At 43.4% G+C, this 26,909-nt stretch overlaps 1 protein-coding gene across 2 annotated transcripts in view; it reads right to left on the minus strand.

The window, feature by feature from the left end:
- Positions 1–26,909, minus strand: part of LOC110505402 (AT-rich interactive domain-containing protein 1B) — a 223,576-nt gene that overhangs the window by 26,686 nt on the left and 169,981 nt on the right. The window contains exons 8-9 of one of the 2 annotated variants that reach the window (XM_021584599.2): positions 22,132–22,447; positions 2,827–2,976 (exon numbers count right to left, since the gene is read on the minus strand). In XM_021584599.2, the coding sequence (XP_021440274.2) occupies positions 2,827–2,976; positions 22,132–22,447 (466 nt within the window). The remainder of the gene's footprint in view (positions 1–2,826; positions 2,977–22,131; positions 22,448–26,909) is intronic. The other variant, XM_036962211.1, reaches the window with a different exon arrangement.

The following is a 26,909-nucleotide window of genomic DNA, read 5'->3' on the forward strand; positions in this document are numbered from 1 at the left end:
CAAACCAAGTCACAAGTCGTGCAAAGGTATCATCTCAACTTAAAACCTCAACATAACCCGATTCAAACCCAAGTGCCTTTGATAGACTTACATTACTGACAGCAAGTTTACAGTCTTTAAGATACAAACATAACATTATTCTAAATGTCAGCCAATCAGACCAAGTATGGGTGTTTTGGTGATTTGATCATGAAAATGGGAAATCATGTATAATTCAAATCACTTAAGGGAACATCTCTGAGGACTGGGGAAAGCACTAGCTAGCATCCCCATCACACTTATCTAGATGTAATCATAGATCCTCTCCAACCACAGGATATCATAGTGGCCTTGCTCTGCTCGTTCGGCATTCTTTTCACTCTGCGTAATGAATCTGGAGTAGTCGAGCCCAGGGACAAGGTTCAGGCTGTTGGCCGCTTGTTTTCAGACAGACAACAAGAGGTTTAAATGTTTCACAATGCTGCTCTCCGATCAGAATCAGGACTATAAAAGAGTAAACACTAAACACAGTGATTCAGAGCCTTCAGCTCGCTCCAATTTCCCCTTAATCTTCCTCAGCTGTTCAGAGGACGAGAACAAAACAGAACAAGGGTTGAGAAACAGAGATAAACAATAGGAGATGTGGGAGGGAGGTCCACAATCCTCCTAAATCGGTCCCCCTGCCTTCCCTTCCTGTTTTCTCCATGGCAACACCATGCACGTGCAGCCGCAGAGCAGGGGGCTGTCAGCTCTCTGCCTCCTCAAAGTCAGCTGGAAGAGTCAGTAGAGCTGCCCTCTAACACACACACACACGTAGACACACACACTCTCTCCTTCCCTCTCTGTTTCCATCAGACAGCACTAATTGCATTCTCAGCCACCATCAGACCATTTGTTTTTTGTATACCTTTATTTAACTAGGCAAGTCAGTTAATAACACATTCTTATTTTCAATGACAGCCTAGGAACAGTGGGTTAACTGCCTTGTTCAGTGGCAGAATGACAGATTTTTACCTTGTCAGCTTGGGGATTCAATCTTGCAACCTTTCAGTTACTAGGCCAACGCTCTAACCACTAGGCAGGCTACTTGCCGACCATCTCCACATCTAGGGACAAACTGAGAGACACAAAGTATTTTCATACAGTGCCTTTCTATGGAGGGGGACCTAGTATTCACAGCATGTATGTAAGTACAGTTGAAGTCGGAAGTTTATATACAGATTAGCCAAGTACATTTAAATTCAGTTTTTCACAATTCCTGACATTAATACGAGTAAACATTTCCTGTCTTAGGTCAGTTAGGATCAGCACTTTATTTTAAGAATGTGAAATGTCAGAATAATAGTAGAGAGAATGATTTATTTCAGCTTTATATTTATCAAAATTCACCCAACTTATTGTGGGAAGCTTGTGGAAGTCTACCTGAAACGTTTGACCCAAGTTAAACAATTTAAAGGCAATGCTACCAAATACTAATTGAGTGTATGTAAACTTCTGACCCACTGGAATTGTGAAATAATCTGTCTGTAAACAATTGTTGGAAAAATTACTTGTGTCGTGCACAAAGTAGATGTCCGAACCGACTTGCCAAAACTATAGTTTGTTAACAAGAAATCTGTGGAGTGTATGTAAACTTCAGACTTCAACTGTGTGTATGCTATAATATGGACTAGGAGAGCAACTGGAAGAGACCATTTCTGAAGGCCTGGATGAGTGGTGATGAGAAAGAAAGAGGAGAGGGCGGAGGGAGGGAGGGAGGGAGGGAGGGAGGGAGGGAGGGAGGGAGGGAGGGAGGGAGGGAGGGAGGGAGGGAGGGAGGGAGGGAGGGAGGGAGGGAGGGAGGGAGGGAGGGAGTAACTGTGCTGAAAGAGGGGACAGGTGAGGATGACAGAAAAACTGTGGTGGAGTGGTTAAGAGAGTCAGTTAGGCAAAGACAATGCCTCCCACCCTCCCGCCCTCTCCTGCCAGCCTCTCTCACCGTGGGCCTATGTCTGGGTGTCTGGTAGAATGGCAGTGGAGATTGACAGGCTTTGTGATGTGCCCCAGCAGTATGCATCATGTTGTGCCACTTCTTATTGACAGTGAAGATGTCTGTTAATGGCTCCTTCAGCATTTACATAGTCTGTCTGCAGCGCTCTCCTGACCATTAATCACAGTGTCAACCAATGCAGACACAGACAGGATTCTCCAAATGCCAACCGGCCCCATGATGCATCACCGTCGACCATGGTGGGCGCTCTCGCCACAGAGAAATGCATGTTAACCAATTCAACATGGAGAGGGATTCATTTGTCATTATTAACACACTTGGGGATGATGCTGACTCTCTGTTTCACTCTCAAAAGAAAGCCACGTAAGGGAACTCTTTGTTTGTTTGTTTGTGATATTACTTATGAGTGAGGTCGAGATTCAACTGAAACTGGCAGGCCGTTGTCTATAGTTCTATTTAGAGTTCTGATATCCCACCATGAGATGAATGAAGCACTGTGGTGGTCATCAAAAAGTTATGGCTGGCGTCTGAACAAACTAAACCTAATGAATCTCAAGAGGGTTGAAACCTCCAGATTTGCTCAAAACAACATATTGCTTGGGGGTTGAAAGGGAGTTAAGAAAGCCATGCAAATTTAGCAAGAGTTGGCAACAGAAAGCTAAATACAGGTTAGCAGTTATTCAACCAGTGAAATCCCTCATGAGCAATTTCAGCCAGTGATGCTATCTTTGGCCAGATTAGTGTAGGTGTCAGGTAGGTGCAATATCACCCATAATGAGCATCAAATGAGCACATTTTCAGGATGAACAGTGACAGGTTAGGGTTAGTGGTTTGGAGATGGTGCTTGGTTGACCTACCCGTGTTGCTGAGAATGAGGGGTGTTGTAGTTGGGGTGGGGAGGTTGGAGAGGAGGAGGAGGAGGAGGGGTGGGTGTGGTGGAGAAAGGGGGCAGGGGACTGGGTCCAGAAGAGGTGTGGAGGGCTGTGGACCTCACATAGGGAGGTCTACTGCAGAGGGAAACAAGAGTTTGAGGGAAAGTGCTAAACAAATGGCATTAATTCAACCCAAGGAACACTGCAGTGAGGTGTGGTCAGTGCCTACCCTGTGAAAATGAATAAACAATTATTTTTTATATATATATATATTATCAATAATCATTTTGTCATCATGTTTTTCTCCATAATAAAATCAATTTCTGAACTAGTTCTTACTACCCACATCTGCAGGAATCTGGTACAGTACACAATGAGGCCAGGGGAAAGGCAGCCTCGCTGTGTGTCTTTCTCCAGCCCTTTAAACTCCAAACTCAATGCAAGGCATGACTTGCGCATGCGTGTTTCTACCACATACTGCCAGCTAACGGACCCCAAAAGGCAGGCAGAGAGCTTCGCTGTCTTTCATGTGGCAATATGTCCCATTCATTATTGCACTCAAATGATACAGGTGAATGCGTATTGGTGTGAAAAAAGTAATGGGACAGGCAGGAGGACAGGCCGGACGTCATACGTCATCAGCCGCCTTTTGGCTATTACGTTCATTTTACTACTAGTTAAAGTAAGCTGATCAGAATGGCATATTGCATCGGAAACAGTTTTTAAAGTTGATTTTCTAGCTTAACCGGGGGTGATAAGGAATAGAAGACCAACACCTGAGCTTAGGGACCGACATCAAAGGAAGGGACAGAAAATAACCCGGTCATTTCAATCTGATTGTTATCAACGGAAAGACTGGCTCTGTGGCTGCGCTGCTAGCAGCCAACTCTACCGCTTCCCGTCTGCTGTTCTCCACCAGCGACAGCGTGCAGACAAGAGACAGCTACTGCCTATAGCACTCAACAAGCATGTGAAATCGGTGTCTAACATCCAAAGCCAGATAGCTCTTAAGACATTTGGCAGCTCACGGATAGATCTGGCATTGAATGAACAACGGAGATTGAACATCAGCATGCACAAGGCCAAGGTAAAAGAGAACCGTGATTTTGAAAGCCCTAGCTAATTCATGCTACACATTCTACCTATGGTAGGGATTTTCAATTACACTGACGTGCACTTCCATGTTCTGCAGAACAAAGTGATGGATATGAGTTTCTGCAGCGACAAGACTTTGATAGTTTCTATGAGTGATTCGAGCAGAAATGCAATGAACTGGGCCTGGCAGAAAGCGAAACTCGTAGTAAACGGGGTGAATTTACTACAAAATACTGGACAATAACAATTTTCAGATGAGAGCCAGGTTTGAGCACTTTGGTGAACTTAATTTCCTTAGTGACCTGGAATAAAATCTAAACAATGTCACAAAAGTTTGACACCGGCAAACGAGAACCTGTCCAAATATGCCAAGTATTCGTTAGACTTAAGGCTGATCTTGTTGGATTGCACAGTTCACAAATGGTACGAGACAAATCCCAGAGGTGACAAAGTTAATGCAGCTGGTCCTCACTATACCAGCCACAACAGCATCCGGTCAAAAAGGACGACTTTCATCCCTTGCCATCATCTCCATCGCATCGAGACCGAGATACTTATTATTATTTATTTTTTGTAACTTTTTATTGGTATTTACTTTCACAGTTACAGTAAACAATGTTTGAAATAGATTACATTAAACTTGTTGTTTTATACATTCAATATACCATAGGAACATGCTTCTTGAATGAGGTAGAAATGTATACACCCACATGAATATATCAAATACTTAAGTAATACTTTCAAAACAAAACATACATTTAAAAACAAAAAAGTGCACAAAAAAAATAAAACATGGCTAGTCTTCAAAACGAAAAGAAGAATTATAATAATAACACAGGCTAATATTAAACACTCACAAAAGTAAATCCATTAAATACAAAGCTTAGGTAGGCAGTTTACTGTAGAGTAGAGGGAAATTGCAGTGTCTCTACATAGGTAAAGAAAGGTTGCCACATTCGGTAGAATTGGCAGAAAAAACCCCCGTAGGGTATATTTTATCTTCTCCAATTTACTAAAGTGTAAGACATCTTTAATCCACACATGAGAGTGAGGAGAGGGCAACTTCCACAGAAGTAAAATCAACCTACTTGCCAACAAACTCACAAAGGCTACAAAGTCAGATGTGTATTTTGGTAGTGTTATAGTATTTTTTTTATATATATATTTTTTATTTCACCTTTATTTAACCAGGTAGGCCAGTTGAGAACAAGTTCTCATTTACAACTGCGACCTGGCCAAGATAAAGCAAAGCAGTGCGACTTAAACAACAACACTGAGTTACACATGGGATAAACAAACGTACAGTCAATAACACAATAGAAAAATCTATATACAGTGTGTGCAAATGTAGTACGATTAGGGAGGTAAGGCAACAAATAGGCCACAGTGGCGAAATAATAACAAATTAGCTATTAACACTGGAGTGATAGATGTGAAGATGATGATGTGCAAGTAGAGATACTGGAGTGCAAAAGAGCAAAAATAAATAACAATATGGGGATGAGGTAGTTGGGTGGGCTATTTACAGATGGGCTGTGTACAGGTACAGTGATCGGTAAGCTGCTCTGACAGATGATGCTTAAAGTTAGTGAGGGAGATATAAGTCTCCAGCTTCAGTGATTTTTGCAATTCGTTCCAGTCATTGATGGTCGAAATGGTTTGAGATGTGGTTTGAATTTGGCGCCCTCTATTTTCACTGGTAGTTGTCATATCGATCCCGGTATCGGGATTGCAGCCATAACAGGTTAAAGCGTGGTCGCAAATGGGTCTTCCAAATGGACAATGACCCCAAGCGTACTTCCAAAGTTGTGGCAAAATGGCTTAAGGAAAACAAAGTCAAGGTATTGGAGTGGCCATCACAAAGCCCTGACCTCAATCCTACAGAAAATGTGTAGGCAGAACTGAAAAAGCGTGTGTGAGCAAGGAGGCCTACAAACCTGACTCAGTTACACCAGCTCTGTCAGGAGGAATGGGCCAAAATTCCCCCAGCTTATTGTGGGAAGCTTGTGGAAGGCTACCTGAAATGTTTGACCCAAGTTAAACAATTTAAAGGCAATGCTACCAATTACTAATTGAGTGTATGTAAACTTCCGACTTCAACTTCTGATTTCAACTTCTGACTTCCTAGTAAACATTTCCTTGGCCCAGGCTACTGTTGATTGCGAAGATGGAGGCCTTTTTAATTAAAGTAAAACAAAAGTTAGAGTATGCCTATGGTGAAAAGCCTACTAGGCAGGGCTCCAGACTGCGAGCATTTAGTCACATTTGGCAACCCTTTGACTTGGCTGTGCAGGAAAAACATATATTGGTTGCATCGGTGTGGGCTGCACATTCATTCACCTAACTAAAAACGTGCTATTTTTTAGAAGGCTAAAACCATGATTTGGCCAAACATTAAAGTACGTTATCTTCATGAATCCTGTAATAAAAGTGTCTGCTTGTCTGCCCCTGTACCTGTTAGGCTGGAGCCTGCTGCTGTGTCGAGCGAGCTACTCTTTCTTTCCCGGTGGAAAAAATGCTTAGGGAGAAAGAAAAGTGTTCTGATTGTATAACATTTTTAAATCCAATTGCTGGGAAAACACAGCTATCCTGTTGTCACAGATGGGGATAGGATGTTCTCATCTTTCTGTAGGTATACTTGTTATTGCTCAACTCTCAATTATGAGCTCAATAGCAACTACAAAGATATTTGATATGGCTTTGAGATACGAAACGCGAAATGGCCATTGTGATTGCATATGGATCGGGGGGGGGGGGGGGGGGGGGGGCAGAGTGGACAGTAAACAGCATATCTCGATGACCTGAATAATGGCCAAGTCTACCTTGTTCCCTGCTTGTCTGAATCGCTTGGAAGTAACAAACACAATTCCTCCAACACCTATCGGAAACTGCTAAGCTACACTACATAACCAAAAGTATGTGGACTGGACACCTGTTCCTCGAGCATCTCATTTCAAAATCATGGAGTTGATCCCCCCTTTGCTGCTATAACAGCATCCACTATCTTGGGAATGCTTTCCACTAGATGATGGAACATTGCTGAGGGGACGTGCTTCCATTCAGCCACAAGAGCATTAGTGAGGTCGGGCACTGATGTTGGGCGGTTAGGCCTGGCTCGCAGTCAGCGTTCCAATTCATCCCAAAAGTGTTTGACGGGGTTAAGGTCAGGGCTCTGTGCAGACCAGTCAAGTTCTTCCACACCGATCTCGACAAACCATTTCTGTATGGACATCACTTTGTGCACTGGGGCACTGTCATGCTGAAACAGGAAAGGGCCTTTCCCAAACTGTTGCCACAAAGTTGGAAGCACAGACTCATCTAGAATGTAATTGTCTGCTATAGCGTTAAGATTTCCCTTCATTGGAACTAAGGGGCCTAGCCTGAATCACAAAAAACAGCTCCAGACCATTATTACTCATCCACCAAACTTTACAGTTGGAACTATGCATTTGGGCAGGTAGCGTTCTCCTGGCATCTGCCAATCCCAGATTTGTTCATCGGACTTCCAGATGGTGAAGTGTGATTCATCACTCCAGAGAACGCGTTTCCACTGCTTCAGACTATTCTCAATTGAATCTTGTCTTTACCAATATGTAAAATTAGTTTCAATTTAGAATGGCCCGTTATCAAATGGGCAGGAACAGGGGCAGGGGAAAAAAGACATCCGTATGAATAGCAAATAGAGGCCGCTTTCCCGCCGGTTCGTTTCTTCAATCATGCCTGGTAGGCTATTCTCCGGTTATTTCACTCAAAGCATCAACCACTGTTTGAGGAGCATGCCTGACTCTCGCTCTGCGATAGGTGATATTCCGTCCAAACTCTGTATGCCATGGGCTCTCCAACCCTGTTCCTGCAGCTACCCAGTGCTTAATTTTGTAAACCAAGTAACATGTTTTCACAACCAAACAAATTAAACTATTGACAGCCCCTGTCTGCGCGCTCGAGAAAGGAATGAAGGAGAAAGAAGAGGAGATGAAGACACAAAGTGTTGAGATTTTGTAACTAAAGGTAATGAGTCAGCCTATTAATTATGAAAATATAAAAAATGACCTTTTACTAGGCTATTCAAAATAAAATACAAATTCACTATGATTGTAGGCTAACCATAAGCCACCATCAGCACAATCAATGAACCAATAACATTGCCTAGGCCTATATATTCTCGCCTGGACTTATTAGTAGAAAGATTGGAGCATAGCATAAGGTAAACACTCCACCCAGTATGCATAACAATACAGTACACACACAAAGACAATTACTAGAATTTGCTTAATTTTGGAGCATAGGCTAGACCAATTGTGTACTAAAGACAAATTGATCACCACAGTGAGGTGAGTTTTAAAAGTAAGATAGGCCTACTGTATTGATGAGAAGTGTTTGATGTGATTTTAGATTTAATTTGTATTTCCACAGAGTGGTCAGAAGAACAATAGAGCCCTGAATGCCAGACCATCAGAACCTGATGGAGGGACAATAGAGCCCTGAGTACCAGACTATCAGAACCTGATGGAGGAACAATAGAGCACTGAGTACCAGACCATCAGAACCTGATGGAGGAACAATAGAGCCCTGAGTACCAGACCATCAGAACCTGATGGAGGGACAATAGAGCCCTGAGTACCAGACCATCAGAACCTGATGGAGGAACAATAGAGCCCTGAGTACCAGACCATCAGAACCTGATGGAGGGACAATAGAGCCCTGAGTACCAGACCATCAGAACCTGATGGAGGGACAATAGAGCCCTGAGTACCAGACCATCAGAACCTGATGGAGGGACAATAGAGCCCTGAGTACCAGACCATCAGAACCTGATGGAGGGACAATAGAGCCCTGAATACCAGACCATCAGAACCTGATGGAGGGACAATAGAGTCCTGAGTACCAGACCATCAGAACCTGATGGAGGGACAATAGAGCCCTGAATACCAGACCATCAGAACCTGATGGAGGGACAATAGAGCCCTGAGTACCAGACCATCAGAACCTGATGGAGGGACAATAGAGCCCTGAGTACCAGACCATCAGAACCTGATGGAGGAACAATAGAGCCCTGAGTACCAGACCATCAGAACCTGATGGAGGGACAATAGAGCCCTGAGTACCAGACCATCAGAACCTGATGGAGGGACAATAGAGCCCTGAATACCAGACCATCAGAACCTGATGGAGGAACAACAGAGCCCTGAGTACCAGACCATCAGAACCTGATGGAGGGACAATAGAGCCCTGAGTACCAGACCATCAGAACCTGATGGAGGGACAATAGAGCCCTGAATACCAGACCATCAGAACCTGATGGAGGAACAACAGAGCCCTGAGTACCAGACCATCAGAACCTGATGGAGGAACAATAGAGCCCTGAATACCAGACCATCAGAACCTGATGGAGGAACAACAGAGCCCTGAATACCAGACCATCAGAACCTGATGGAGGAACAACAAAGCCCTGAGTACCAGACCATTAGAACCTGGTGGAGGAACAACAGAGCCCTGAGTACCAGACTATCAGAACCTGATGGAAGAACAACAGAGACCTGAATACCAGACCATCAGAACCTGATGGAGGAACAACAGAGCCCTGAGTAGAAGGCCATTAGGACCTGATGGAGGGACAATAGAGCCCTGAGTACCAGACCATCAGAACCTGATGGAGGGACAATAGAGCCCTGAATACCAGACCATTAGAACCTGATGGAGGAACAATAGAGCCCTGAGTACCAGACCATTAGAACCTGATGGAGGAACAACAGAGCCCTGAGTGGAAGGCCATTAGGACCTGATGGAGGGACAATAGAGCCCTGAGTACCAGACCATTAGAACCTGATGGAGGAACAACAGAGCCCTGAGTGGAAGGCCATTAGGACCTGATGGAGGGACAATAGAGCCCTGAGTACCAGACCATTAGAACCTGATGGAGGAACAACAGAGCCCTGAGTGGAAGGCCATTAGGACCTGATGGAGGGACAATAGAGCCCTGAGTAGCAGGCCATTAGGACCTGATGGAGGAACAACAGAGCCCTGAGTGGAAGGCCATTAGGACCTGATGGAGGGACAATAGAGCCCTGAGTACCAGACCATTAGAACCTGATGGAGGAACAACAGAGCCCTGAGTGGAAGGCCATTAGGACCTGATGGAGGGACAATAGAGCCCTGAGTAGCAGGCCATTAGGACCTGATGGAGGAACAACAGAGCCCTGAGTGGAAGGCCATTAGGACCTGATGGAGGGACAATAGAGCCCTGAGTAGCAGGCCATTAGGCTACAACGATGATTTAAATTAAAGAACATATCCGATGTAAACATATTGATTGGTCATGTGATAATGAACTAGAATATACTGGCCAAACGTTAAACTGTCCCCCCCAAATATATTTTAAACTTATTGGCGTGTACAGACCACCTTCCACCAAAAGTGTGTTTTTTTATCAGTTTAATATGCTTAGGGAATGTGATTTTGGGATAGAGGTCATCTTAATGGGAGATTTTAACATTAATTATGAAAATCCTCAAATGGATCACTAATACCTTTGACCTTACACAGCTATGACTTTTTCTACTAAAACACAGATTAATCTGGTGTTCAGTAATAAACCAGCGAGAGTGACAATCATTCAATATTGTTACTGGGCTGTCTGACCATAATCTGACACTCATAGCCAGAAAGCGTTCTAAGAACAGGTTTAACTTCTCTACTGAACAGGTTTAACCACTCTTACTGAACAGGTTTAACTTCTCTACTGAACAGGTTTAACCACTCTTACTGAACAGGTTTAACTTCTCTACTGAACAGGTTTAACCTCTCTACTGAACAGGTTTAACTTCTCTACTGAACAGGTTTAACCACTCTTACTGAACAGGTTTAACCACTCTTACTGAACAGGTTTAACTTCTCTACTGAACAGGTTTAACTTCTCTACTGAACAGGTTTAACCTCTCTACTGAACAGGTTTAACTTCTCTACTGAACAGGTTTAACTTCTCTACTGAACAGGTTTAACCTCTCTACTGTTAGGAAACCGGATCAGCTCAGGATACCTAAGGCTGAATTAAATTATTTGAATACGCAATTAAGGGAATTAACTGGAATGGTCTTCTGTCCTATACAAATGTGGAAGCTGACAGTCAGATGTTTCTATCCACAATCCAGACTACAATAAATGCCTTCCTAAAGAAAACCAAATCCAAACCTGGCGAAAAGAGCATTCCTCCTTGGCTAAATAGAGAAATCTGGAAACTGATGAAAGAACGAGACCATGACCTAAAAATAGCGTGGAAGTCCAAATTAGAGCATGACAGACATAGGTTTTTACCATGTTGAGAAATAATGTGATGAAAGAAATCAGACAGGCCAAGGCCAACTTTTTTATCAACATAATTGGTGAAGCTAAGGGAAATTCAGACCATAGTAACACTGCAAAAAGACTACAAATCAATGTGAATGGCAGTTTAACACAGGATGCAGGCAAAATAGCAAAATAGCAACAACTCATACTTTGTTGACTGTGTCAAGGTACTGACACAGAACCACTCCACTGGTTTCTTGGTCAGTGACAGTGTATGACACTCAACCTGTCTTCACCATAAGGGAGGTTTCTGAGTCAGAGGTGAACAAGGTGATTAGCTCACTAAAGAACTCTAAAGCCAAAGATGTGTTTGGGCTGGACTCTACCTTTAACAACTACAAAGAGTGACTCACTGGCCCCATTACTAAGGTCACCAACACATCTATTGGTCAGAGGGTGTTTCCAAGGGTCTGGAAGTCGGCCATAATAACACCCATCTTTAAATCAGGTGACCCTGCTGACGTGAGTAACTACAGGCCCATTAGTATAATACCTGTTGTGTCGAAGGTTACTGAAAAATGTGTAGGAGAGTAAACGATGGTCCACCTCAGCAACAGCCCCTTCACAACCCACGCAGTTTGGCTTCAGAGCAAACCACTCCACAGAAACGGACAAAGGGGATGTTGTTGGGGCAGTGTTTATAGACCTAAGGAAAGACTTTGATACTGTTGACCATGAGGGTCTCATCACTAAAACTGTCCAAGTTCAACTTTTCCCCGGATGCCGTGAGATGGATGAAATCATACCTCGGAGGCAGAACTCAGTATGTCAGAGTGAGCAATGACGCTACTGAGGCAGCTATCTATGTATCAGAGGACAAGCTCCAGGTGGTATCCAATTTTTTAAGTACCTTGGCATCATATTTTATTCCAACCTCTCTTTTAAAAAGCAGGTTAAAAAGGTAACTCAAATAACCAAATTCAACCTAGCTAATTTCCGATACATATGAAATTGTTTGACTATAAAGGCAGCAAAGCTGTAATTCAATGCTATGATACTCCCTCACTTAACATACTGCTTGACTAGTTGGGAACAAGCTTGCCGTACAACATTAAAACCAATTCACTCTGTCTACTGTAAAAACAGGCTCTCAAAGTCCTTGATAGAAAGCCCAATAAACATCATCACTGTTACATCCTCAGAAAGCATAAGCTCATTGTCTTGTCCTGCACTGTTGGTTAAGGGCTTGTAAGTAAGCATTTCACGGTAAGGTCTGCACGTGTTGTATTCAGCGCATGTGACAAATAAAGTTTGATTTGATTTGATTTGTCTTCAGGATCCTAAATGGCCTAACTCCGCCCCACCTAGTACTTTTGTTAAACAGAAAAGCCAAACCCACGGCAACAGATCCAGGTCTGCCGTAAGAGGTGACCGCCGTGAGAGGTGACTGTACCCTCAAGGAAAAGCACTTTCAGATAATCTGCTTTCTCTGTGAGAGCTTCCCATGTCTGGAACACACTGCCACCAGACACGCGTAACTGCACCACCTATCACACCTTCACACAAAAAACATAAAGACATGGCTAAAGGCCAATCAAACTTGTGAACATAATCCCTAGCTGTGTATTGCCACTTTCCATGTTATCTGTTGTACTGTTTGTACGTATCTTGTGAGGTGTGTAAACACTGTCTGTTGTACTGTTTGTACGTATCTTGTGAGGTGTGTAAACACTGTCTGTTGTACTGTTTGTATGTATCTTGTGAGGTGTGTAAACACTGTCTGTTGTACTGTTTGTACGTATCTTGTGAGGTGTGTAAACACTGTCTGTTGTACTGTTTGTACGTATCTTGTGAGGTGTGTAAACACTGTCTGTTGTACTGTTTGTACGTATCTTGTGAGGTGTGTAAACACTGTCTGTTGTACTGTTTGTACGTATCTTGTGAGGTGTGTAAACACTGTCTGTTGTACTGTTTGTACGTATCTTGTGAGGTGTGTAAACACTGTCTGTTGTACTGTTTGTACGTATCTTGTGAGGTGTGTAAACACTGTCTGTTGTACTGTCTGTACGTATCTTGTGAGGTGTGTAAACACTGTCTGTTGTACTGTTTGTACGTATCTTGTGAGGTGTGTAAACACTGTCTGTTGTACTGTCTGTACGTATCTTGTGAGGTGTGTAAACACTGTCTGTTGTACTGTTTGTACGTATCTTGTGAGGTGTGTAAACACTGTCTGTTGTCCTGTTTGTACGTATCTTGTGAGGTGTGTAAACACTGTCTGTTGTCCTGTTTGTACGTATCTTGTGAGGTGTGTAAACACTGTCTGTTGTACAGTCTGTACGTATCTTGTGAGGTGTGTAAACACTGTCTGTTGTACTGTTTGTACGTATCTTGTGAGGTGTGTAAACACTGTCTGTTGTCCTGTTTGTACGTATCTTGTGAGGTGTGTAAACACTGTCTGTTGTACTGTTTGTACGTATCTTGTGAGGTGTGTAAACACTGTCTGTTGTACTGTTTGTACGTATCTTGTGAGGTGTGTAAACACTGTCTGTTGTCCTGTTTGTACGTATCTTGTGAGGTGTGTAAACACTGTCTGTTGTACTGTCTGTACGTATCTTGTGAGGTGTGTAAACACTGTCTGTTGTACTGTTTGTACGTATCTTGTGAGGTGTGTAAACACTGTCTGTTGTCCTGTTTGTACGTATCTTGTGAGGTGTGTAAACACTGTCTGTTGTACTGTCTGTACGTATCTTGTGAGGTGTGTAAACACTGTCTGTTGTACTGTTTGTACGTATCTTGTGAGGTGTGTAAACACTGTCTGTTGTACTGTCTGTACGTATCTTGTGAGGTGTGTAAACACTGTCTGTTGTACTGTTTGTACGTATCTTGTGAGGTGTGTAAACACTGTCTGTTGTCCTGTTTGTACGTATCTTGTGAGGTGTGTAAACACTGTCTGTTGTCCTGTTTGTACGTATCTTGTGAGGTGTGTAAACACTGTCTGTTGTACTGTCTGTACGTATCTTGTGAGGTGTGTAAACACTGTCTGTTGTACTGTTTGTACGTATCTTGTGAGGTGTGTAAACACTGTCTGTTGTCCTGTTTGTACGTATCTTGTGAGGTGTGTAAACACTGTCTGTTGTCCTGTTTGTACGTATCTTGTGAGGTGTGTAAACACTGTCTGTTGTACTGTTTGTACGTATCTTGTGAGGTGTGTAAACACTGTCTGTTGTCCTGTTTGTACGTATCTTGTGAGGTGTGTAAACACTGTCTGTTGTACTGTTTGTACGTATCTTGTGAGGTGTGTAAACACTGTCTGTTGTCCTGTTTGTACGTATCTTGTGAGGTGTGTAAACACTGTCTGTTGTCCTGTTTGTACGTATCTTGTGAGGTGTGTAAACACTGTCTGTTGTCCTGTTTGTACGTATCTTGTGAGGTGTGTAAACACTGTCTGTTGTCCTGTTTGTACGTATCTTGTGAGGTGCGTAAACACTGTCTGTTGTCCTGTTTGTACGTATCTTGTGAGGTGTGTAAACACTGTCTGTTGTACTGTCTGTACGTATCTTGTGAGGTGTGTAAACACTGTCTGTTGTACTGTTTGTACGTATCTTGTGAGGTGTGTAAACACTGTCTGTTGTCCTGTTTGTACGTATCTTGTGAGGTGTGTAAACACTGTCTGTTGTCCTGTTTGTACGTATCTTGTGAGGTGTGTAAACACTGTCTGTTGTCCTGTTTGTACGTATCTTGTGAGGTGTGTAAACACTGTCTGTTGTCCTGTTTGTACGTATCTTGTGAGGTGTGTAAACACTGTCTGTTGTCCTGTCTGTACGTATCTTGTGAGGTGTGTAAACACTGTCTGTTGTACTGTTTGTACGTATCTTGTGAGGTGTGTAAACACTGTCTGTTGTCCTGTTTGTACGTATCTTGTGAGGTGTGTAAACACTGTCTGTTGTCCTGTCTGTACGTATCTTGTGAGGTGTGTAAACACTGTCTGTTGTACTGTTTGTACGTATCTTGTGAGGTGTGTAAACACTGTCTGTTGTCCTGTTTGTACGTATCTTGTGAGGTGTGTAAACACTGTCTGTTGTCCTGTCTGTACGTATCTTGTGAGGTGTGTAAACACTGTCTGTTGTACTGTTTGTACGTATCTTGTGAGGTGTGTAAACACTGTCTGTTGTCCTGTTTGTACGTATCTTGTGAGGTGTGTAAACACTGTCTGTCGTACTGTTTGTACGTATCTTGTGAGGTGTGTAAACACTGTCTGTTGTCCTGTCTGTACGTATCTTGTGAGGTGTGTAAACACTGTCTGTTGTCCTGTCTGTACGTATCTTGTGAGGTGTGTAAACACTGTCTGTCGTACTGTTTGTACGTATCTTGTGAGGTGTGTAAACACTGTCTGTTGTACTGTCTGTACGTATCTTGTGAGGTGTGTAAACACTGTCTGTTGTCCTGTTTGTACGTATCTTGTGAGGTGTGTAAACACTGTCTGTTGTACTGTTTGTACGTATCTTGTGAGGTGTGTAAACACTGTCTGTTGTCCTGTCTGTACGTATCTTGTGAGGTGTGTAAACACTGTCTGTTGTACTGTCTGTACGTATCTTGTGAGGTGTGTAAACACTGTCTGTTGTACTGTCTGTACGTATCTTGTGAGGTGTGTAAACACTGTCTGTTGTCCTGTCTGTACGTATCTTGTGAGGTGTGTAAACACTGTCTGTTGTCCTGTCTGTACGTATCTTGTGAGGTGTGTAAACACTGTCTGTTGTCCTGTCTGTACGTATCTTGTGAGGTGTGTAAACACTGTCTGTTGTCCTGTCTGTACGTATCTTGTGAGGTGTGTAAACACTGTCTGTTGTCCTGTTTGTACGTATCTTGTGAGGTGTGTAAACACTGTCTGTTGTACTGTCTGTACGTATCTTGTGAGGTGTGTAAACACTGTCTGTTGCTTTTATGTATTTTGTTGTTTTTTTGTGCTATTGTCTGTCTGCCTGCTACGTGTGCTTGTCCCATGTTGTCTGTATTGTTATTGTAATAGTTTTTAATAACCTGCCCAGGGACTGCGGATGGCACTTTTACTGAAACATTGATGAATGTGCACTGTACCTGTAGAATTAACCTCAATAAAGTATTGTATTGGACGGTAGGCTTTTTGATATTTTTCTTTTTACATGAAATGTACATGACTACTTTGAGTGGGTATTATCTTCAGAGTTCGTGATCTAGCTAATGTGTTTTGAGTTTCCACTTCCTCAGGTGGCGAATTAGCCCCAAATATATCAGCCTGTGACCTTAGAGCACATAAAGATGCAGTCAAATTCATCTCTATTGACATTTTTTTTGAATAAAAATTCGGCCCTATTTTAACAGTAACATTTCAAAACAATATTGTAAGTGTCTATCAAACATGCATGATAATCTCTAGATTAGGTTGCACATTATAAATGTGTAATCACATCACAAGATGACGAAACAACACATTTCTTCAATTCCATCTCAGTAGTCTATAACACTTTTAATAAAGCACTGTACATGACTTTAGAAGATGATAGGCCCTGAAAATAAATTGGTGCGACCAAATCATGGGCTGGTGCCACTAACTGAAAAGGAAAAAAGGAAGAATGTTGGCACGGCCAAATGCAGGCTACGGTGCAACTCGCTATTCAGGTAGGATGCACTTTTTTCCCCCTTTGTTTCTTTTCTCGTATTTTATAATCATTTTTGTTTTATCATTGTTATTATTGTAGGCCTATTAATTCATCCAAATGAGTTCTTTAAATATGAAACGTGTTTTGTTTCATTCTCTTTATCCAACATGCTATTGTGCCTACCCATAACCACAGCCACACTCTAGATGGACCTGGTTATTACCAAGGGCTTTCTCTATTGACATATCCTCCATTGTTGACGTTGCTTTATCTGATCACCATTATCTGGTACATTATGCTATTCTGAGAGAGCAACTTGGCATATATAACAAGACAATTAGAAATGCCAGACGGGCACATTTTTCCAACTTGATCAGTAATAATCAGAATAATTAGAGAGTGCTCTTCTCCACCACCGGTGGCCTGACAAATCCTACTCCCGCAAACCTATGTGAACTTTCCTCCACATCTAAATGTGATGGATGAGTTTGCGGCATATTTCAGAGATAAGATAACCAACATTAGGCTGAGTATTAGTCAGCCTAACACACAAAGGCAATCTGGATGTATTTTCCCTGGTTGACACAGACGTGCTCAGGAAAGTGATATCACAAGTCTTCAAAACAGTTTTTAATTGCATATCTGAAGAAGTGAAGGCTATTGTTAATCACTGCCTGTTCACAGGCACTTTCCCCACTGCACTAAAAACTGTTATGGCGAAACCCCTTCTGAAAAGTAATCTATATTCTTCAGCTCCTAGCAATTTTCTGCCAATCTCCAACCTTCCATTCTTAAGCAGAATTCTGGAGAAATTGGTTTTCAAACAGCTAAATGTTTTTTTAAGTGCCAACTGTATTTAAAAAAATTCCATTCTGGTTTTCGTGCCCACCACAGCACAGAGACAGCCTTAGTTGAAGTGCTAAATGATCTTAGAGCGAACACAGATGCCAAACAGCTTTCTGTTCATGTACTCTTGGGTTTAAGTGTTGCATTCGACACTGTTGACCATGATGTCGTTCTGGACAGACTGGAGAGGTGGGTTGGCCTCTCCGGTCCAGTTCTAAATTGGTTTCGGACCTATTTAACCGGTCAAGAGTTGTCGTCACCCTTGGTGAACATAACTCAGAGAAAATAGATATCACAAGTGGCGTTCCACAAGGTTTTGAATTTGCGTCCGGTGACGTTCAGTTTATATATGTTACCCCTTGGCAGTGTTATCAGAAAGCACAACATTGATTTTCACTGCTACGCAGATGATACACAACTTTACATTTCTGTGTCACCAGAGGATTTTAGCTCCAGAGATAAATGATTAGATTGTATAAGTCATTTAAATAGTTGGATGGCTCACAACTTCCTCCAGCTAAATCAAGACAAGACCAAGGTACTTTTTGTAGCCAAAGCTCAGTGAAAGAATCTGGCCGCACATTTGAATTCACATAAAGATAAAATACCATGTAAAAAAAACCTAGGTGTCATTTTAGATTCTGAACTTAATTTTGAATCACACAGTAGGAATGTGACCAAAATAGCTTTTTACTACTTGAGGAACATTGCCAAGGTGCGGCCGTTTCTCAGGCTGATACAGAGAGACTCATACATGCTTTTATTACAAGAAGGCTTGACTACTGTAATGCTCTCCTGTCTGGTCTAGCCAAAAAAGCCATTGGTCAACTGCAAAATACACAGAATTCTTCAGCATAGGTACTGACCAAGACCAGACGGAGAGCACATATTACACTGGTTTAAAGTCTACATTGGCTGTCTGTGAGTTTTAGAATACATTTTAAGATTCTTCTATTGGTTTTTAAATCAAGCCACGATTTTGAACCCCAATACATGTCAGACATGCTTTTAAGTTATGTACCCAGTAGGTCCCTCAGGTCCTCTGGCACTGGCCTTTTAACTATCCCAAAGCCTAGAACCAAGAGGCATGGAGAGACAGCCTTTAGTTACTATGCTCCCAGCCTTTGGAATAGCCTGCCAGAGAACCTGGGGGAGGCCGAAACTCATTTCAATTAATGATATTCTGTACATAAATAGGGATACACATTCACAAGGCCACTTCAGCAGAAGCATTGGTGATTGGCCTCCGCCTGTCTGCATTGCTTCAGAAGGCGAAGCCCCAAGCTGCTCAGTATGACCACTTCTGTTCCTCCTACCATTTTAAAGACTGGTCCATCTTTACAAATACTCCCAAGATAGGGTTCAGCCAGAGTTTACTGCCCACACACAATCCCACCCCTTCCTCCTCACATATCTGCCCTGCTCTGGGAAGCACTCACTCATTAAACAGTCAAGCACACTAGCTAAATAACACCCATCTACCCATTCCCCATTCCATTTAGCATAAATACTGTAAGTACATAAATAAGTAGGGCCGGGACGATACCAGTATTGCGATACTTGTGAGTATCGTAGCAAGGAAACAAAACACAAAGCGGATTTAACTTAGGAAAACAGCCCTAATGTTGGAAACAAACATTATATTGTCCTCCAGAGTCACATTTATTTTCAAAGCTATAGCTGTAATGAATACTCAGGGAGAAAAAGGTGTAGATTCACGCGCAGAGCGCGGCAGGTGTTAATTTTCGCAGAAGGCAGGAATCGGTCACACACAGGTAGGCAAATAGGCAGGTGAATCAAAACTAGGACTGAAGGCTATAACTGGTTCTCACAAATGAGCTAAGAAAAGGCTTAGTAGAGTCAAAACGAACAATACCTCAAAAAGGCACAAACAGAATGAACCTGACTAAATAAAGAGCTGATAAGACTAGGTGAGTAACTAACACAGGTGAAATCTATGAACAAAAATGAAAGACAGGGCTACGTTCAAGAACACAATGAAACAGAACACAAGGTTGACAAAGAAAATAAATACAGCACCTTACAATAGCACACAGCATTTTATACAGCACGTTTTTAAAGGACCAAAGAGTGAGGTCTGCTTCATGCTTTCATTTTTGCCATGGAAAAAATATTGCGGTACTGGTATTGTCCCGGCCCTATAAATATGTACTGCTTGATATGTGTCAAGGTTCTTCACAACGCTGCTTTTTTATGTTGAGTTTCCTAAGTAGCTCGGTGTTGTGTTGTACATGTGAAGGACATGTTTTGAGCACTTGAAATCTTGTTAAGTGTTTTCCAAGGCAACACAGTGCATTGTTGTTCATTGTAACGACTCTCTGTTTTTTCTACTGCTACTCAGTCTCTAACACAATATTCCACTGGACATAATTTCACCAGAGAGGTTGTGCTTCAAATGCCTTCCAGATAGATAGAAGCCCTACATCAACTAGATTCAGCCGCCGGGCGGGGGACCGGAACATGATTACAAATCGTTTGTTGACTGCAAAATGAACGCAAGAATATATATATATATATATATACAGTGGGGCAAAAAAGTATTTAGTCAGCCACCAATTGTGCAAGTTCTCCCCCTTAAAAAGACGAGAGAGGCCTGTAATATTAATCATAGGTACACTTCAACTATGACAGACAAAATCAGAAAAAAAATCCAGAAAATCACATTGTAGGATTTTTTAAGAATTTATTTGCAAATTATGGTGGAAAATAAGTATTTGGTCAATAACAAAGTTTATCTCAATACTTTGTTATATACCCTTTGTTGGCAATGACAGAGGTCAAACGTTTTCTGTAAGTCTTCACAAGGTTTTCACACACTGTTGCTGGTATTTTGGCCCATTCCTCCATGCAGATCTCCTCTAGAGCAGTGATGTTTTGGGGCTGTTGCTGGGCAACACAGACTTTCAACTCCCTCCAAAGATTTTCTATGGGGTTGAGATCTGGAGACTGGCTAGGCCACTCCAGGACCTTGAAATGCTTCTTACGAAGCCACTCCTTCGTTGCCCGGGCGGTGTGTTTGGGATCATTGCTGAAAGACCCAGCCATGTTTCATCTTCAATGACCTTGCTGATGGAATGAGGTTTTCACTCAAAATCTCACGATACATGGCCCCATTCATTCTTTCCTTTACACGGATCAGTCGTCCTGGTCCCTTTTCAGAAAAACAGCCCCAAAGCATGTTTCCACCCCCATGCTTCACAGTAGGTATGGTGTTCTTTGGATGAAACTCAGCATTCTTTGTCCTCCAAACACGACGAGTTGAGTTTTTACCAAAAAGTTATATTTTGTTTTCATCTGACCCTATGACATTCTCCCAATCTTCTTCTGGATCATCCAAATGCTCTCTAGCAAACTTCAGACGGGCCTGGACATGTACTGGCTTAAGCAGGGGGACACGTCTGGCACTGCAGGATTTGAGTTCCTAGCGGCATAGTGTGTTACTGATGGTAGGCTTTGTTACTTTGGTCCCAGCTCTTTGCAGGTCAATCACTAGGTCCACCCGTGTGGTTCTGGGATTTTTGCCCACAGTTCTTGTGATCATTTTGACCCCACGGGGTGAGATCTTGCGTGGAGCCCCAGATCGAGGGATATTATCAGTGGTCTTGTATGTCTTCCATTTCCTAATAATTGCTCCCAAAGTTGATTTCTTCAAACCAAGCTGCTTACCTATTGCAGATTCAGTCTTCCCAGCCTGGTGCAGGTCTACAATTTTGTTTCTGGTGTCCTTTGACAGCTCTTTAGTCTTGGCCATAGTGGAGTTTGGAGTGTGACTGTTTGAGGTTGTGGACAGGTGTCTTTTATACTGATAAGTTCAAACAGGTGCCATTAATACAGGTAACAAGTGGAGGACAGAGGAGCCTCTTAAAGAATAAGTTACAGGTCTGTGAGAGCCAGAAATCTTGCTTGTTTGTAGGTGACCAAATACTTATTTTCCACCATAATTTGCAAATACATTTCATTTAAAATCCTACAATGTGATTTTCTGGATTTTTTTCTTCTCATTTTGTCTGTCATAGTTGAAGTGTACCTATGATGAAAATTACATGCCTCTCTCATCTTTTTAAGTGGGAGAACTTGCACAATTGGTGGCTGACTAAATACTTTTTTGCCCCACTGTAGATATTTTGCTGTAGTGACATAAGTGAGTGATACCCTGTGCTCACACATTTTAGCAGACTATTTCAGGGGGTAGTAAAAATAGTCTCTTCTCCAAATAGAGTATTATTACTGGAACATTGCAGGAATGTGATCAGCCTTCTGCCCAATTCCTCTCCTCTTCTCTCTCTGTCTATCAATGTCACTCTCATACACAGATCCCACTCGCACACACGCACACACACGCAAATCACACATAAATCACACATCATCAGAGAGACCACTGGTGAAAAAAATGAACATGTCATCTCACCTGCTCTGTACAGAGTTGACTGCGGCCTGCATAACGGAAGCGGCTGCCTCCTGGGCCTTGCGGTTGACGTTGCCCAGTGAAGGAGGGCCCATCCCTGGGCCTGCCGGCTGGGGCATACTGGGGGAGCTGGGGGCCATGTTGGGGTAGGGTCGGCTGCCCGCGCCAAGACTGCGGCCCATGGGCATGGGCTGCCCGGGACCCTGGCCGTGCATGGGGCTACTGGCATTCATACCCAGGCTGTTGGTCATGCCAGGGCCGGGACCGCTGTAGTTGGCACTGGGGGTCCCACCGTAGTTGGGTGGACGTGGGTAGTTACCTGAGGACAGAGGAGAAATAGAACATCTGGGAGTTAGCAGAGGCCAGTTTAACAATAACAGTACGTTTATCCCTCAGCATAAATAAAACGACAGTTATCTATCTTATGCTAGTTCCATGTAGTAATTTTCTCTCATTCACTCTGCATCCATCGCAGAGGAGAACCTAGAGGCTTGGCACACAAGGATACTCTTCTATACATGCTTTACGAGTCAACTCTAAGTTGTTTTAGATAAAAGTGCATGCTAAATGACCATAGTATTACAGTATGCAGCTACGGCGTCACAGCACAAGGATTATATTGTGATAGAAAATCAACATCATATGTGAAATAGAAGCAAATGTCAGATGAAACAGCTTAACTGACACATACATCATTACACTTTTGTCTCAATAGCCTCTGAAGGGTGTATCTATGCAATTGTGAATACAGTTGTTTGTTTTACTGAAGCCATTGATATATTGGCTGCAGATTTGACATCTATGGGAGGGGAGGGATGCTGAATCACCATGTGAACAATTGCAAAGCTTGAGTTTGAGAAACACTTGAGAGCCACTGTAATCTGCAGTAAAGGCTTTCTTCCTGCCCCAGCAGCCATAATGGCACCAGCCTTCCTAACGCACATTTAAACCCCTGCATTTAGGCTTAACACACTCCAGAACCAGCTGGAAAAGGAGTCACAAACACAAACATTCAAGAAAAGACACACACATGCATGCATGTGCGCACACACCACACACACACGGAAAATGTGGAGTCCCTTTTGTGAAGGGGGCTATTTATTTTGATTTGATTAAGAGTGCTTTAGTCGGGGCTCAAAGCCTAATCCTCTGAGAATATGTCTGGAAAAGGGGATCAAGTCCCTTTAAACCTGAATGAGGAAAGTTCAATGACAATACTCCGCGCATGGAACAGACTCCAAAAATGGAAATAGCTCTTGGTGTCCTCGAGCTGCTTCAGAGGAAAGACATTCCTTATGACGTAAGCCTGAAAAAAAAAAAGCTCCCCCGGAGACGGGATTTATATTGAATCAAAACAAGTCTTTCCCATGAAACTCTGCTGCTCCAGTTGAATTTGCCCAGAAAGTGTGATGAAATGTAGTGTAGCAGGAAATGTAGAGTGCCAGATATGTATCTGGGGAGTCTGGCTGATTTGGAACACAGTTGACACCTGTCAAGGGTTTTGGGGCCTCATTGCCAACTTTCCAAAAAAGGAACCGTTAAAAGAAAAAGGTGGTTGGAGGACAAGCACAGTAGGATGTATTAAAACATGGATAGGGTGTGTGTGTGGATGTGTGTATATGCAGTAAGGCACAGTACCATTCCACTCTCTTTTCAGCAGTGACATTGTTGAGAACCCTGGGAATCATCTGTCTTGTGGTATCCTCCATCTCCTCCTCATTGTACAGTACGTGCTGCATCTGAAACGCCTGAGTCAGCGGCCCACACCGCCCAGCTGCTGAACCCCAACACTGGTTGGGCTCTGGCTCTGCTGCATTGCTTCTCAGTGCTCTTTTTGTGTGTGTGTTGTTGTGTGAGGCCCATTTGTGTGAGGCCCATCACTGAGGCCCATTTGGATATTCCAACAGGGTTTTTCCATCTTTAGCATCCAGGCTGCCAATCAGAAAAGGGCAAGAGACAGAGCCTGTGAAGTTTCCATAAAGGCTAGGGTTTCCTAATCTGCTGTGGTTTACACTTCCACAAACGTTACGGTGAGAGTCGTATGGACGAGGAAGGATCACATAGAAGTGGACATGTGTTCTGCACAGAGTTCAACAATCATACTGTTTTGACATTTAAGAGACTATCTTCAGTTTAAGAGCTGTGTTTAGGGGGACCAGAGATACACTTCAAGCAGCTATTTGAGAGAAAAATCTTGTTTGTATTCTAATTTTTGGGTTTTTTTTCAGGCGGACAAGAAGGATTTACATTCAGCTGTCCTGTGAGGTGTTCTTCTTCAGCGTGATAATAGTTCATTTCCAAGATGGCTGGTAATGCAGCTGGTGCCATGCCAGGGTGCTACTTCAGGGGGGAGTAGTGGTGCCGCTCCCTGCTCCGCTCTGTTCTCTACAGCCACTGAGGGGCCCATCTCTTACCCAGAATACCACTACATGATCCAGGGCTGCTCTGCGGGGCCTCTCGTCCTCATTCAGACTTTTACACAGAACTCACACACCTAAGCATCAGCTTTATCTGCTCCTTTTGCTGTTCAGGCACATTTACAAGCAAAACAGAGAGAAAAAGCGGCAGAGAGATATAATTTCTCCTCCATACCTTACTATTCTCCTGACCCAGCCCTCCCTGCCGTCTCAGGCTGCGGTTGCCTTTGGGAGGTGTGGTATTTATAACCGACAGAGGCAGAGAGAGGACTGCGGTGTGATACCAATTACATGGAAATTCCAGGCATGGTCATGCATTCTGAGGCGCTGTTGCCGAGCTGTATTTAATCTCTACACTCCTGCGGGAAAAGGAGGACTGTGACCGAACAGATTACAGACACTGCTTCTTCAGCAGACTGGATGCAGCGTTGCTAACAACCGGCTCACCCATCCCTGGCTTTGGCAGGAATCTGTGGACTCCATCACTGAGGAACGTAACGCAGATTACACAGTAATCTACAGCTGCAGGACATAGAGAATGGCCAGAGTTGCTTAGCTAACGTTAAAAACAAACGGTATAGTATGTTGCTGAACACAAACAAATGGGGGGCATGACAGCGTTCTTTTGGAGAGAAGAATTATGGGTGAAAGTGATTTTTTTTCCCTTTTTCGATTCCTCAGAAATTCTCTCAAATTCTCCCTCCCTCTCACCCGCCTGCCTTTCTCGCTCTCTTCGCCCTCCCTCCCTCTCTTCTGGCCCGAGGCCCCAGGTAGATCCTCTCAGAGCCACCTCAGCATCTCTCTCAGCAGGGCGTCTATGGTGCAGCAGGTACGGAGCACCTCAGGGCTCCGTACTTGGTCCAACCCATTTCCCAAATCCTTCACTGCCCCTGCGGCTCTCTGGGATTGAACTCTCCTTTTACCAAATAAGGTAGAAGGGCTCAGCAAAGCATCCAGGCTCACAAACTGCTGTCGAAAGCATGGCTATTACCAGTGGGGTACTTAACCTTGGAGCGGTGGGGGTGAGAGTGGGATGTTAGCTGTGGGAGAGGCACAGCAGGCTTTTCCTCTTTTCACTGACTCCGTCTTACAACACTCCACATAGCTCAGGTCTGTATCTACTGTAGTGTACATGGCTTATAGAGCACGTCTGCAGAGCAGCTGCGGGAACAACTGGAGGCACATTAACAGAGCCTGGTATCAACAAACTGTACAAGATCATGCTGAAGAACTTAGGCCTCTTGTGTTTGAAAGGGGGTTCAAAGGGCGGTCAACATATTTTGTAGTTAAACATTGTAAGTGGTCAACCCAGATGCTGTACCTCATTGCGTTAGTAGAGAGGAGGTAGCTGCATTTCCTTGTGCTGACCTGAAGGTTGTAGTATCCTTTCCCTTGATAAAAGACAAATGCTGTCGCATTTAAGTTACACAATGAAACAAGAGACAGTTTTCATGTTCTTAGCCAGTGTACAAGCTCAGCGTGTCAGTGTGTCAGCGATGAGAGAGAGAGAGAGAGAGACAGGGAGAGCTAGAGTGTAGAAAGAGAGTGTGTATTGGTGATACACACACACTGATGTGTGTTCAGTTGTTCACAGCCTGAGGCTTGGATCTTCTAGCAGTGCCAAGACTGGCCAAGAAAAACAGAGTGCAGGGATCAGGAACTTGGAGTGGGTTTCCATGTTGATTTAATGGGTTAGTAATTTTGTGGCACGGGAAAGACTGGAAGCAGATGGAGCCGTCATTAAGGACAATGAGCAGCAGCTGCCTGGCCTGTTCACCTCAGCTCAAGCCCCAGCCAACACAGGCCAGCCTGAACAGACCAGCCTGAACAGACCAGTCTGAACACACCAGTCTGAACAAACCCTTTCATAACCAGGGCCCAGAGCCCACCCCGTACCCCCACTACCAGGGCACTGCAACCGCCTGGGGGATCCATGGACCCACTCCAACACACATGTTCCTCAGGGGGGGGGGGGGTCTGTGTGCTTGTGTGGTGTTGAGAGAGAGAAAATGAAAAGAGAGAGATAGAAGAGCGTGTGTATGTGTGTGTACTCTGTCTTTAGAGTGTATGGGGGTGGAGGGGTTGGCTTGTCACTGGCGAGAACATCCCTACTGTCAGCTGTGCAGCGTTTCGCGCTCATCCGACTCCAGACTTTTTATATTTCAGTTTTGTTCTGCCTCAGCCACTGGCTGTCATCCCAGCTAAGTCACATTAGCACATAAGAGGGGGAGGAGAGAGGCCAAATACCACATGCATTAGAGCTATTAATCAACATGGAACTAATGTCAGGGTCTCAGCGATATTAGAAAAACACACACATGGACGGTGCCTTCATTACAGTGATATGAGAGTGACTGCTGCTTT

This window comes from Oncorhynchus mykiss, chromosome 25 (assembly GCF_013265735.2).
Source record: "Oncorhynchus mykiss isolate Arlee chromosome 25, USDA_OmykA_1.1, whole genome shotgun sequence".
Lineage (NCBI taxonomy): Eukaryota > Metazoa > Chordata > Actinopteri > Salmoniformes > Salmonidae > Oncorhynchus > Oncorhynchus mykiss.